This window comes from Vulpes lagopus, chromosome 9 (genome assembly GCF_018345385.1).
Source record: "Vulpes lagopus strain Blue_001 chromosome 9, ASM1834538v1, whole genome shotgun sequence".
NCBI classification, from domain to species: domain Eukaryota; kingdom Metazoa; phylum Chordata; class Mammalia; order Carnivora; family Canidae; genus Vulpes; species Vulpes lagopus.
The window spans coordinates 68,675,581-68,691,233 of record NC_054832.1 but is presented as its reverse complement, the minus strand read 5'-3'; the positions used below and the strand labels follow the sequence as shown (position 1 = coordinate 68,691,233).

Sequence of the window (15,653 nt, the reverse complement as noted above, 5' to 3'; positions counted from 1 at the left end):
GGTCTGTGATACTTTCTTTTCCATTTGTTAAATTTACACACACACACACACACACACACACACACACGGGTCTGTTTCAGGGGTTGCATTGATCTGATTGAAAGATTCTGGTTTTAAGACTGGTGGTAGTTGTAGGGGGTGAGGAGTGACGGTTCCGGAGCTCTTTGCCCCGACTGTCACAAAATCACACTAATTCTTGGTATTGTCTTGACGGAACCGGGAAGCGCAGCGGTGCGGAGGCCTCTAGGACCCAGGGGAAAGCCAGGCTGGGCTAGGAGGACCGAGTCTCCGGCGCACACGCCTCCTACAAAATCACAGCCCCGTGGAGCCGGGGCTCTCATTCACAGCTTTCTAGAGAAATCCGAGCCCGCACCTGCCAGAATAGGGGATCGCACCCACTCAGCTCAGCAGCGAGGACACCTGCAGAAACACATCCCTAAAGCCAGGCTGAGCGGCCGCGTGAAGGTATTTGTCGCCCTTTTCTACCTCCTGCGCTCGCGGCGCCCCCGCCCGCCCGGCCCGCGCCGCCAAGGCCGCGGCGGTTCAGCACTGGGGCGCGGACAGCTCCCTCCGCAGCCCCGGCGCGCTCACCCCCGCACCCGCCGTCCGCGCCCCCGCGGTCCACCCTCGCACCATCAGCATCCCCATCCCTCCACCATCGCCGTCATCATCTCCACCATCACCAGCGCCGCGGCCGCAGTCGGCACAACCGTGCCTGTCACTCAGACAAAGCCCGGGGTCCGCAGGGTCGAGCAAGAGGACCCAAGTTCTCAGGCCCAGGAAGGAAAGTTCAGGGGGACGGCACCCTTGGAAACAAAGAGACGCCTGCTAGAGGGAAAGGGACCCAGGGCAGGGGGACAGATGGGGCACCTGCCGGACCCCAGCCGCCAGCCAGCCGCCTCTCAGCAGATTAGGGGCTGTTTAGTTCAGGAAATTAACATGGCCTGGGGCGCAGCGTTATTCCGGTAAAAGAGACATGTAAGCTCAATCCATGTTTCTGGTTTTCCAATGGAGAATCACCAGGAAGCAGGGTGGGGGTGACTGATGACTCATATTCACCCACACACGCCAATTTTCCTTCCTAAGCGTTTATTACAGAAACTCTGGAATTAAGTTTTTTACTGAAATGTTTTGTGAAATGAAGAACCCAAAGATTAGCTCTGTAGCCAGGGTAAAAATTAAGATATTGGTGATCGGTGACCTAACAAATGTGGCTCTCACTGGAAAGTGCTATTCGCTCAAATGTCTCTTCCTGTCCACTTATTTCGATTTTCCCATCTTAAACCTCTCCTTGAAGGAGAGAGGATAGACCCCTTGCCCAAAAGGCCAAAGTAGTAACGATATTCAGAGCAGATGGCCTGTCTTTGTTCATCACTAGTCGAGGACTGACTCGGATTTGGAAAGCGAGATTTTTGTGTGCTTTCTCAGTAATCAGGCGATAACACAATTTTCCCATAATAGTAAAGGGTAATAGAGTGCAAAAATTGAAAAAGCATTTTATGTAACTGTGTTCTGCGAGGCTCTGTTTTAGAGTGCCATCATTTTCTATCTTAGCTGAAGGGAAGTTGGAACATCTTTCAAATATCTTGAAGGTCCAAACCCAAGTCATAGCACCTCTTTAATTTATCCGGGATCATCTATTTTATAAGAGCTGACAAACATCAGAAAATAAGTACCTGAGCTTGTCATAAATAAAAATATTTCAATGAGTAACCATTTAATTAATCATTACTGAACAGCAAAGCGTTGGGTGGGTGGTGTGGGTTGCTTTTTCTTTCTTTTTTTTTTTTGCAATTTTTTTCATAAAATTAACATCTTAATTAAAAATGAGATGAATCACATTTTCATAGAAGAATGGTGTCAGGTCACATGTAACAAGTTTAAACCAGAGCACAGAAAAGCCTCATTTAAAATTCACTCTTGTACATTTATTCTACTTCCTTAAAAAGAAAAAGAGTCAGTAAAGCAAGTTTTGTCTAAACTGGCTCACTAATTTTGTCAGAAATAAAAAAACAGTCATGAACAAGTAGCTCCTGAAAAGAGTTTTGAAGACAAATTTACACCAAATACTCTTCTGGAATGAAGGATAGTTGCATTTTCTCAAAAGTTACTTACTGCTATTAATTACATAAACATTGGCATAATTCGATTTGCCTCTAAAATTCACTCACTTTTGAACTCAAACTGAGAAAACTAGTGAAAGTATCTAGTGAAATGGATTTTAGAGAAGAAGAAAATTTGCTCATATGTACCATCCTTAGGTTGGTAATCTTCACAAGACCCCTCAAGTCCCAAAGAAACAAGATTCTTAATATTCCCTTATCTGCTTGCAAATAGTGGTTCATCCCAGATAATTTTTTAAAGTGTACATGTTGCCAGTTCTAGCTGCTTCAAACCAGAAACCCAGGCCAGGAATCCACTGTCTCCAATGCTGCTGTCTTCCTATGCTAAATACAATTTTCTGAGGTTGGGGAAATTTCAAAACAATGCTGCTTTGGTGAGATTTACAGGCATCTGTCTCAGAAGTGATGCCTTTCTTTGATGAAATATTATGATAGGCTTATTAATTTTTATAGAGTGCTACTATCCTGGCTTCTTCTTCTATTGTCTTTTCTATTAAGGGCTATTTTACTTTTTTCAGATTTTCATTAACATGACTTTCGCATTTTTAGAATGGATTTAAAGGTGAATCAAAAACATATTTTCCATCAGAGTGGTATTATACACTTTTGTAAACATGTTCCCAGAGGGGCACATTCCTTCAGAATCATGGATTTTTATCTCCAAATTTTTATCTCCCAAAAGGAAGAATCAGGAACTCTTCAGAACTAGTGGTGTCTGCTCACTTTTGCAAGCTTTACCAAAGAGCACCTTATTAACCCTGCAAAGTCTATTCTTGACTTTACACACTTCCTCAAAGCAGAGTCATCCTTAGTTAATGGATTCAGACTTGGATTTTCTCTTCTTTCCCATTATATGGTGACTGAGACAGGAGGTAACACAGCAAAATGAGTATATATAATATGAAGTTTGGTTGCATGTCATCGGCCTAGAACATTGCCAAGGAGATCTTTCCCTACATTTCACCCTTCTCCCAAATTTTTATTATTTTGATTATTGTTCATTTTATCCAGATTTCACTGGAATAAATTTGTTTCAGAAGAAGATCCACAATGTGAATTACTTCAAGTCTGCAATCCCCTAACATCAATCCCAAAAGTTATGTCACTCTAGAGGGAACCATGCTTACTTTTCTATCCAAGGTTGCTTAACAGAAGTTTGTCTTCTTCGGTTTGATTTTTCATGGATGTGTAAATCAACTGGTGACTCTTCTTTCTTCCCCCCCAAAACCCTTTAATTTATTCAGTTAATAAGTTCATTATTCTTCACTACCTCTGATGCACCCTCACAGCCTTTTATCATACCTTCTCTGGCCAGGTAACCCAATCTCTCCCTTTTCATGGACATGTTATTGCATGACAGAGTGTATCAGAGAAAATTTTCTGTGTAGGAGGCTAATTTTCTATAGTCTTTTTTTCTTCCTGACTTCTGAGTCAGCAGGAATTTTCCCTATATGTGTTTGAGATTATTGCTTTTGTCTTCTGGACCCTTTTAGCCATAGATCCAATTCATAGATATTATGCAAAACCAACTTTCTCTATTCCTTCTCCATGAAATAACATCATGTCAGTTCAGCTTCTATTACTGTTCAGATGCCATACATAAAGTTCCAATCTTTATATGTGCCAAGTACATAGTGTATTCAGTGTTCATTATTTTGTAGTTTTGGAGGAAGGGAAATTGTGGGCCTAGAAATGGCAAAGGTGCTCACGTTATATATAGGTTTTATAAGTAGGAGACCTCTAGTTTGATGTGTGGCCAACTAAAGAGAAAAAAACACATGAGATTCTCTTCTCTTTCCTTTCCTCCCTTCTCTTTCTCCCTCTCTTCTCTTAGCATTTTTGCTTCCCCCATTCCTTCCTTTCTTCATTGCTTTTTGTTGACATATAGAGCACGCAAGCATGTGTGCAAACAATTAATGGAGTAATCTGATAAACTTTTAATGGGTACTAGTATACCAAAGGAGTGAGCTGTCCACAGTGTGAGCTCTGACTTCAGAGATAATTAACCTACCTTTTCCACCCTTTTGATTCACTGTGAATAGTCTAGAGCGGTGCTTCCCAAACAATGTGCATACAAAGTGCCCAGGAATTCTGGTACCCATTCCACTGGTCTGGGTGAGTACGCATATCCTATATTCCCAACATTAGTCCCTGGATGCTGCTGATGAGCAGCAAAGAGAACAAACACTTTCCTTCTTTTTAAACATTCCCACCTAATGTCTAATTAGTAGATAATGACACACATACTAAAACAAAACAAAAACCATTCCAAGTTTGAGGCCCTCATAGCTGAGAAATCATAGCTGTAGTTGAGGAGCAAGTTATACAAAAACCCCTTTTGTTCCCATCTCACCCATGTATACCGTATGTTCCACCCTCACTGGGCAGTTTTCTTAACTTGGATGCCTGTGGCTGACATCATGTGCCTAACCACATCCAGAAGAAGGGTCCCAGTCACATCAACGTGATGGGAAAGACATGGAGAGGAAAAGAAGACAAGTGGACTTAGTGGGCATCTTTAGGGGACCCCTGCCTTTCTTCCATTTCTCTAGATCCTCTTCCTCTAAAGAGTCTGTTCTTAGAGATATGCCCTCTTCCCTGAATGACAGTCACATGTTTATTTTTTCCTTCCACATCCCACTGACACTCCTAAGAAGCACAACTAAAATTAAATTTTAAATGGAGGCATTGACTGCCAGTGACTTCTTATGGGGATAGTTTAATAGCATAGAAAGACATTTTAGTCTAATTTTCTATGTCTCAATAAATTTTTCCCTGTAGATTGTCTTTATTTAAAATACAGTGAGGTATAAAGTAAACACTACTTCAACTAAATATTTTTCTACAGTAAGGAGGCAGAAAAATCCCATGCCTTCCTTGCAAGTTGTCTTTTCCTTCAACTCCTTGTATTATTTGCCCCAAAGCAAACTAAAAGAATAAAAGTTGTGTAGGTTGTTCTAGGACACAGAACACAATCCTCTGTCAAAAGGTCTATCTTCAGAGTCCCAGACTATGCTAATTCTGATCTAGCATTGGTTTGGGGTAGAAGTTCTCAGTGTCTTTATTCTGATGGAACTCATTCCAATTTACTTTTCATCTTGCTTAAGAGCAAGAACAAATGGGAGCAGATGACTGTGCTCAGTTGCTATTCTAAAGGGTGCCAAGGGAATTGACACAATGAATATTTATGTGGCAAGGGTAAGCCCTGGGCTAGGACTGAGTTAAAGGTGATGGAAATTTGACTGTGAGCCAGGGGCTAAATTCTGGTCAGACTACACTTTCAGATGATTAAAGGTCTCCCCTTTATCCTTCTAGAATTCTCTCCCTGCCCCCGGTATAGCTGGTTCACATCTGCAAGTTGGGTAATGTTTGATAAAATGCCGATGGACTGGGAACCAATTTGTCACTCACAGGATTTATGCTCCTTTGCCAGTACTTATGCAGAGAAGTCCTACATGCCCTAATGGTCAATTTCAAATTCATCATTTGGAAAAAAAAAAAAAAAAGACTTTTCTGGTTGGCACCAAAGAATGTTGCGAACAACCAACATCCGAGGATTAAATGTAGGTACTACTGGCAACAAAGGAGCATATCATCTTTCAGGAAAGATTTCAAATACAGTTGTGCTTTAAAAAAAAAGATTTTTGCTCGTTGTGATTTTCAATTTTGGTCTAGATGTATCAGCAACATCTATTTTTATTTCATTCAGTATAAAAATTCCTTTCAGCATTCATAGGGGAAAAACATATTCAGTTAAAAATTTTGAAGTAAGATTTTAGAAAGATGAAGAGCTATAGGGGTTAACCTATTCAATATACATTTATAATTTGGGGACATAATTTTCATACTTACTAATGGAGGAGGTCGTTGATTAGACTTTAATGTGGAATGTTTTATCCCTCAGATTCATTTTTCATTTTTTTCTTATAAAACAAATATGGGTATAGTTTCTCATTTTATATTTGTATTAGTTTAAATTGATGTGTACTCAAAATTATTCTTTTGCATTACTAAAAATATCCAAAAGCAATAAATATTTTAGGTATTTTCATTATTTATTGATGTTCTTTGATATTTCAAACAAGATCAAAGCTTTATAGATTTTATCTTTCTGGTCATGACAACAGCATACTTGTTCCTCCCCAAATCTGGCCAATTTTACAACATCCTTTAAATGATCTTCTTTGGGACTGATGGGGTGAGGGTGTGTGCCTGTTGTGTGAATGAGTCATTGTGAGGGCACGAATATCCAGGGTGGTGTAGAGAAAGGACCTATGCTGAGAGGCAGGGCAAGGTTATTGACAGAACATGGGCTTTAGGTCAGGTAGGCTGTGATGTGAATCTTCATTCTTCTAGCTATAATTAATCTATCTAAATTTCAGATTTATCCTTTCATCTAATAATTAATAACTCAGCTTAAAGTTTGGTGTAGAGATTAGATCATAGAACATCAAAGCTGTAGGTACATAATGAGTATTCAATGAATATTTGTTTTCTTCCCCCAATTTTTAACATCAGTTTATTATTTGACTTTAAGACAAGTGCTTAGTTGTTCTAAGACTCAATCTCTTTTTTACCTGGAAACAACAAAATTATGATATTAACAAGATTATAGTAAATGTAAAATGCAACTTTTTATTTCCAAAGTACTTTTACCTACAGCATTTCATGTGATCCTCAGCATCTCCTCCAGAATCCTTCTTATTCTACCTACTGCAGGATTGTTGTAACAATGAAGAAAGATAATTGATGTAAAATGCCTTGAAATAATACATACTCACATACATATTCTGTAGACAAGGTCTGGTTATTTTAGTCTGATTGTTTCCCACTATATCTAATGTGAGTTCTGAAGATAATGAAATAAATGAAAATAATAGATTATAAAATAAACCAAAACCTATTTCATTTGAACTATTGTATTTTCTAAAATTATTTTTCCACATAGATTCCTTAGTTCATAAGTACTAGGATGTGTGTGTGTACACAAATACACCTTCTTAATATTAGATTTTTAAAAAAAGATTTATTTATTTATTTGACAGAGAGAGAGTGAGCATGCAGGAGAGGGGTAGAGGAGGTAAAGAATCTCAAGCAGACTTCCCACTGAGCCCAGAGCCCGATGCAGGGCTTGATCTCACAATCCTGAGATCATGACCTGAATTGAAATCAAGACTCAGATGCTTAACTGACTGAACCACCTAGACACCCCAACACTGAATTCTGTATAAGGAAATATACAAATAGGTTTCTTCTAATGCAAACTTGAGATGAAGTGGGAATCTTGAATCTATGGATGCCATGATTTCAAATATTGTGACATAAAGACTCATCTTTCCTCTCTCTCATACAAAGCACAACTAATATTTCAATTTCTAGTTCATTAGAAAAAGCATGCATTAGAAGTAGAAGTTAGCTGCTTCTACCTTGGGCACCCCAGAGGGTGTGGTAAGTTACTCTCCATGTATTTGTAACAATCTCTACATAAAGAATCATTTGGGACACAAACAACAATGAGAAAGATGATTTCTGGGACTCACTCATATGAATCTGCCTAAAGTGCCCCCTTTTGATTATCAAGCACATTTCAGTGACCAGATCATGCTTGGCACTCTGCGAGGTATGGCAAAGTATCAATCTTTCAATAGAACGGCAGGATCTTTGATCTGGCATTTTAGTCAAGGGGAAAATACACGAAAGAAGAGCAAACATTTGTGATGGCTGGAAAAAGCATAGACAGATTCTTAAATAACTTCAGTCCTCTTGCGATGAAGAAACAAGAACTAGACTGAACATCTGTAAAGCTTGACGTTAAGCTACCCAAGAATGTCTGTGAGCAGCTTCAGCATGTTTAGGTTGACAGAACAGTAAATCCAGAAGGAATTTTAGTAAAGGACAGTAAGTTTCTGAGAGGGAAGGTGACTTGCTGAAGGCCCCATAGCTCTTTGCTGTCCCTAGGAAGCAGAACAGCACAGTAGGAGAAAGCATGGGACTGGAGAAAGATTACTTGGTCTTAAATCCAATTTCTGCTGGTTAGTAGTTGTATAACCTTGAGAAACTCATTTAACCTCTCTATGCCTCACTTTCCTCATCTGAAAAATGGGGACAATAATACACTCATTTCATACAGTTGTTCTATAGATCAAATAATGTAATATATAAATAGATAGTATGTAAGTGTGTGGGACATAATAAATACAGTTATAACAAATAATAAAGTAAAGCTATTATTACTATTCATTCCAGTAGGACAGAAATCCACTCCTACTTCTTCATGTGATACCAAGTATGATGAATCTTATCATACTTGTTTGACCAATTCAGAAAAATTGAATGAGAACCAAGTCCTTCACATGAACAAAAGATGACAGTCAAGTGAAAACTCTGCATCCTAGAGAATATTCTTGAATGGTATAGCATTTTTAGCCTTGAATATTATCCATTAGGGGCACCTGGGTGTTGAGCATCTGCCTTTGGCTCAGGTCGTGATCCCGGGGTCCTGGGATAGTGTTCCTCATCAGGCTCCTTGCAGGGAGGCTACTTCTCCCTCTGGCTATGTCTCTGCTTCTCTCTCTGTGTCTGCATGATAAATAAATTCTTAAGAAATACATTATCAATTAAAGTTGTTATTTAAATAGCAGAGTATTCAGAGTTCTGAACTAAGCATTTGCCTCTAATGGAAAATATCTGTTTCATCCAAAGTGACCCTAGCTTGGGTGTTCTCCCCAGAAGATTCTACTGTATACTGAGGACAGAATAAAGATGTAAATTGAAGCAAATTTATTTGAGATATTATAGATTGGAAGCATAGCTATGTGTGGAAGTGGGTCATGAAAAATGCAATCTCAGCTCTCCCCTTGAACCTGTAGTAATTGATCTCAGAAACGCTGTCGAGTTCCCCGAACTGTAAAGGTATGTAACTTGCTCCCAGAACCTTTAAATCTTCTGAAGGGGAAAAGCTATTGCTACGATTTGTGCTCTAAGTATCCTGTGCCATGGCTTGGAACTGTGAACATCACCCAGCATGCTTCAGAGAGGCAATGATCTGCAGTACATTGTGCCTAGGCTAAATTCTCCTGGGAAATTAAAAATCAGCTGCAACACTGTAATTTAAGGAAAATAGTTCCAGAGGCGCCCAAGAGAAGGGGAAACCATTCACTCATTGAAACAATGATTTGACTATTTTCTTTATTCATATACTCTCTATATATTTTGGGACATCTACTCTGTGGTAGACACTGTTCTCGGCACTGAGGATAGATGGTGAACACAACAAAGTCCTTCTACTCATACAGGTGACACTCTGTGGGTCAGGCACTGTACTGGGGACACACAAATGAGTGAGCTCCAGCTCTTCTATGCAAGAGTTCAGAATAAAGAAGGAGAGAGGGAGATGGCAAGGAAATGATGTGATTGGGGCATTGGAAATGATTGGGATGGCTAGTGACCTGTGAAAGTCAGTGAGGGTTTCCTAGAGAAAATGGTGTCCCGATGACTTCTCAAGAGTGAAGAGGAGTTCATCAGTGGTCATTCTTTGTCAAGGTCCACAGATGTTAGGAGAAGCTTCAAGTGGCTCAGTGTGGCTGCATGGCCAGGTGGTGAATCTGGAGAGAGATAGGGACCAGATGGTGAAGAGTCTTGGAAACATTATTATGTAGTTTTATACTTTATCCCAGGACAATTGGCAGCTATTGGTCAATGTCAATCAAGGAATGACATGAGCAGGTTTCAAAAATTTTTTTTTAAGATTTTATTTATTTATTCATAGAGACAGAGATACGGGCAGAGGGTGAAGCAGGCACCATACAGAGAGCCTGACATGGGACTTGATCCCGGGTCTCCAGGATCAGCCCTCAGCTGCAGGCGGCGCTAAACTGCTGCACCACCGGGGCTGCCCATGAGCAGGTTTCAATGACAATACAGAGAATGCACCGGAGAAGGGCAGGGTTGGCAGCAGGGGAGCCATTGAGAGAATGTTGCAGGGCTAAACAGACAAGGACTGATGTGACCAAAGACAGTGAAAATAGATGGGAAAAAAGTGGGCAGATTTAAGAAATATTCTGGAAGTAATTGTCTGGAACTGGGTGGTAAAGGAAAGAGTGGAATAATAGTGGACTCCCAGGTTTCTAGAATGGGAAACTTCATAGAAGATGACATCAGTCACTAAGAGATGGAGATGGAGGAGCAAATTCAGGATGAGGAACTATGATTAGTTCAGGTTTAAGCATATTGAGTTCATGGTGGATAGAGGACATCTATGTGGGGTTGAGAAGGAGGTCTGGTATGTAGCCTGAAGACTAGGAGAGAGCTATAGACAGAAATTATATTACATGTAAGGTGGCCAAACCACAGGACAAGGTCCTAGAAACACTACACTGAAGTGTTCACAGAAAGAGAGGATAACAGGAGTCAACAAGGCTGAGAGAAAAATCTGGAGTCAGAGAAAGTGAGTGGGAGAATGGAGAGAAAAAAAAAAAAAAGAATGGGAGAGAGAGGTTTTTTTTTTTTTTTAAGATTTTATTTATTTATTCATGAGAGACACACACAGAAAAAGAGGCAGAGACATAGGCAGAGGGAGAGGGAGAAGCAGGCTCCATGCAAGAAGCCTGATGTGGGACTTGATCCCGGGTCTCCGGGATTACACCCTGGGCTGAAGGCCGACGCTTAACTGCTGAGCCACCCAGGCATCCCAGGTGAGAGAGTTCTAAAAAGGATGAAGTCATCAATATCAAATACTGATAGAGTTCACCCATAAGGAGTACGGAGATTTGTCTATGGCATATAGGAACAAAACGATCATTCACTGTAGGGTGACCATCTGTCAGGGTTTGCTTAGAACTGTCCTAGTTTATGGCTATTGTTCCAGCATTATTATTATTATAAGTGCCCCCTCATGTCTAAATTTGGATGGTAAATTATATGGTCATCCTGCTCAATTGGTTGTTGGGAGCAGTAAAGAGATATTGCTGTGGGTGTTGGGGTGAAGTGGAAGAGGAGACATCCAACAAGGGAATTTCTGAATGGGTGTGGTAAGCTGCTAGATAGGGAATTTTAATAGCAGATGAACATCAGGCTAGATGGATTTGGAAGTTTCTTCCAATCCCAGGAATAGTTAATAGCATTATTTGCCAATTACCATTCTAAGTCCTTAAAATCAGTGAAAATCAAGACTTTGTTTTATTTCTCATTTTCACATGTTACAGAGCTAAATGCTGTTCTCTTACAAATTATTGTACACAGCCAACATTTGATACACAACATTTCTATTATTTCATTATCTTGAAAATGAATGCCAGTTACCTGAATTGTTCTTTATGTCCCCCCACATCATAGTACAAAACAGAAACGTGCGAGCTGACGATCTGCCTTAAGAACTAACTGGTAGTTCTAAATTAAACAGAAGAATAATTTTGTCTTCTAAATAATTTCGTATGATGAAACAGTACCAATAATAATTAGGACATGAATAAATATTCTGCCTCTCATTGCTAACACCGTTGACCTAGGAAAGCTAGGAAAGAAAAAATAGATGGCTCCAAGTTCATTTATACCTAGTGAATGGCTTCTGATTTTTGCAACTTCCAGGTTGGACCAAACAGATGTCCAAGAGCATTTATATTTAAAATGAGAAAGATGCAAGTAATATGAGGGCTCCTCTGTATACCATTTAGCTGTAGAAGCCATAAGAGATGGATGAGGAGATTCAGACAATCATTATTGTTAGTAAAATGATATATCGGAACAACAGGGAAATTATATAAAATGGGAGGCTTTGTAAGCCTGTATGGATATTGGCACAGCAGGGAGGCATCGAGGGTTTCAAGTCCCTTTGCCTTTCCTATGGAAGAGTAACAAAGGCAAATGATAAAGCCGCTTGTAACATCCACATGTGAGCATCCTTTCTCATCGCTGTTGAATTTGATTATGGAAGATCAGGTTTCCAGCCAAAAGGCGACTGCCCTTCCCCCCTTCCCCCAGCCGCTGTTAGTTCAGTTTTGAATAATTAGGTACCTGTGGGGTTAGGACAGAATGACCTTTAACAGTCTCTTTTTATTGTTAAGATGCAAATGACTGCCTTTTAAAAAGGTGGGGGGGGGGTGGGCAGGAGTATTTCTGTGAAAGGTACTTCTGTTTGAGAAAAGAGGCTATCAGAGAGCAATAAATTGTACAGCAGCCATAATTTCTAGGCCTGTGAATAGCCCCATAAACCATGCTGTAGCAGAGAGGGATCTTTCTCTCTTCTACTGTTTCTTAGAATAATTAATGAAAGAGGAATCTATTACTCATTGACCATACACTATTATGTTAACTGGTCAGTGTGGCTAACAAGTTCCCAAATATATTTCAAATATTTGCATCTTATGCATACAGGCTGTCAACAATTAAATTCTGCCAATTGCATGATTTTAAATATCATTCACCCTTTGCTCTTTGGATACCTAACCTAATCAAACCCACAGCACAATACTGCTTTTCTATCTAGGTTCCAGTTAATTTGCCCAGACTTTGTATCATCACTGTTTTGTCTCTCTTGTGTGCATTTGTTTTGCAGTAAGAAATGGTCTCAGTTTTGCTTCTTTTTTGGATGGCCATCACCACATAAGACCTGAATGTCCTACTGCTCTCCGAGAACAGAAAGAGGACCTTCTATCTGTCTGTTTCAGTGGCAGCTTGGTAGTAAAGAACCCATTGAATGGGCCCCGATCTCAGCAGACCATCAGGTGAATGGGACCAGTCTCCCTTCTTTCAAAATACCAGAAATTAAGCACTTGGAAAGGAGATTTGGCCAAGATGACCCATTTACAGGCTGGACTCAGTCCAGAGACTATAGAGAAAGCTCGCCTGGAACTGAATGAAAACCCAGATGTTTTACATCAGGATATTCAGCAAGTCAGGGACATGATCATCACCAGGCCTGACATTGGATTTTTACGTACAGATGATGCCTTCATCCTGAGATTTCTCCGAGCCAGGAAGTTTCACCAAGCAGATGCCTTTAGACTCCTGGCCCAGTACTTTCAGTACCGCCAGCTAAACCTGGACATGTTCAAAAACTTCAAGGCTGATGATCCTGGCATTAAGAGGGCTCTCATCGACGGGTTCCCTGGAGTGCTGGAAAATCGTGATCACTACGGCAGGAAGATTCTTCTGCTGTTTGCAGCCAATTGGGATCAGAGTAGGTAAATGTAGATAGTGTCTTTACTTGGTTTTTCTTTTTCATAAGCATACTTACTGCATGTTTGGTGCTGTATGGCTTTCATTTTTTAAAAAAATGCAAAAAATTTGTGATTAGTGAGCTTTCATATAAAAAAAAAGTACAGTCCACACAGCCACAAAGGAAGGTTTAAGGCCACAAGATTACTGTCATCAAAAGGCAATTCCAGACTCATGGTGGTAGTTTGGAACAATAGAATCACAGTGTAGGATTGTAAGACACCTTTGAAATCATTATTCTATTCATCAGAGTGGGTCATTTATTTTAATAAAGTTGAAAGCTGGTCTTCTAAAAGAATCACATATTCTGTCTTTCGTGTTCTCATCTTTAACAACCAAAACAACAAAAATGGATTCAATAGATGGCTTTAAATCAAGTGTTTTCAACATATAAATAATTGCTTGGATCCTCTCCATGATTTTAATATCCTATATTTCTTCTGAGTGCCAGAAATGCATCTCTCTCTGAAAATCCTGTAAGAAACCACAAACTCAATATGTCCCAAACTGAACTCACCATCTTCCCCAACTATATCTGCCTTTCCATCTCTCCAGTCTCTCCAGCCAGAAATCTGAGTGTCATGCTGAACTGCTTCTTGCCTTTGCTCTTCACATCCACTAAATCGCCAAATCCCTCCCCTTTCTTCTTAAAACCTCTCAAATCACATCACCTCTCTTTGCTCCCGATGTTCTTGCCTTCGCTTAGGTTCTTATCATTTCTTACTTGAATTTCTACAACAGACTCTTAACTGGCATCCCTGCCTCTGATCTACTCTCTTCCAAGCCATTCTAGTCTACATCATAGCTGGAGTGACCTTTCCAAAATTCTGCGATGTCACTCTGCTGATTAAAATTCTTCAGTGACCTGCAAGGCCTTCAAAGTAAACCTTGTATATTTCCTGCTGTGCTTCATCTTCTGCCCTTCTTGGTCTCTGGTCCAGCCAGAAGGTACTATAAGCATTGCCTTAAATAGCTGAAGTTTCCCCGTGCCTCCAAGCCTTTGGACTTGCCTCATCAGGCATTGAAAGGAGAGACCAACCACCTCTTCTCCCAATTCCGATCATCCTGGACACAGTCTGCCAATTGATTCACACTCATCTTTATGCTTCTTCCCTGTAGAGTCTTCATATACCCCTTGACCCAACCCTTCTTAGTTAGGTGCCCTTCCTTTGTTCATATTTCCATTAAAGCATGTCTAATAGGGGTGTAAGAACCTTTGCTATTGGGGATCCCAGGGTGGCTCAGTGGATTAGTGCCTGCCTTCAGCCCAGGGCATGATCCTGGAGACCCAGGATTGAGTCCCATGTCGGGCTCCCTCCATGTAGCCTGCTTCTCCCTCTGCCTCTGTCTCTGCCTCTCTCTCTGTGTGTCTCTCATGAATAAATAAATAAAATCTTAAAAAAAAACATTGCTATTACAGCTATTATTTTGGAATACTTACCATATACTCTACTGAGCACTTATATTATAAATGTATTTATATTGTCTCATTTAACCCAATGAGAACTTTTCATGAAAGATATTATTATCCCTATGTTGCATTTGATGACACAAGACTTTGAGAAGTTAAGTAACTCACTCAGTGTCACATAACTAGTGAAATATAGACTGGGAGTGGAGCTCCAATAGTCTGACTCAAGAGCAAGTTGTCTTAACCTTCTTTTACTGTAATTGTGTGTTTACTTGTGTACTCTTTCTTATTCCTCCTCCCAAGATTGCAAGTTCCTTGAGGGTAGGAGACTGTCACTTTCATGTTTATCTCTTTGGCACACAGCACAATATCCAATAGATCCGAATGAGAAAGAATGCATGGATCAATCTCCAAAACCTCACCTGTGACTTTAGTTTTCACAGAAGTATCATCATGGAAGTGTTTATGGTGCCTGGGGAGACATGGGTTTAACTTTAAAATATACACCAAAGAATCCCTCCCCAATATATTAAAAGGAATTTCTAGGGTGGCCCTTTATTCATATCATTCCTCCTCCTCTTAAAAATGATAATATTGTAAGACACCTTAGTAACTACTGGCTGTTTTCTGGTTGATAAATTGGGGTTGGGCAACTTAATCCTGAAAATGTATTTCAGGGTTTTAACACCATCGGTCTAGAGTTTCATCAACTCTGCACCTGAGCTGGAATGCTTTTCTGTGTTTCTACTCTGTTAACACAAGGTCCCTGCCAAAAAAGAGCCTATTGTGCAATCCACTGTCCTGCAGTTTGCAAACATACAAATGGCTAACTCCCATCTACCGTAGGAGAATTCCTTCTGAGAAACACAAACCATCAACATAGGGCATCAGTCTTAGGCCAGAGA

The 15,653-nt window shown here is 40.1% G+C and overlaps 1 protein-coding gene across 1 annotated transcript in view; it reads left to right on the top strand.

Annotated features, from left to right (window-relative positions):
• The first annotated feature begins 320 nt into the window (after nucleotides 1-320).
• CLVS1 (clavesin 1) overlaps nucleotides 321-15,653 on the top strand; it is a 175,072-nt gene continuing 159,739 nt past the window's right edge. Inside the window, exons 1-2 of the mRNA XM_041769505.1 lie at nucleotides 321-465; nucleotides 12,676-13,303. Coding sequence (XP_041625439.1) covers nucleotides 12,849-13,303 — 455 coding nt within the window. The 5' untranslated portion in view covers nucleotides 321-465; nucleotides 12,676-12,848. The remainder of the gene's footprint in view (nucleotides 466-12,675; nucleotides 13,304-15,653) is intronic.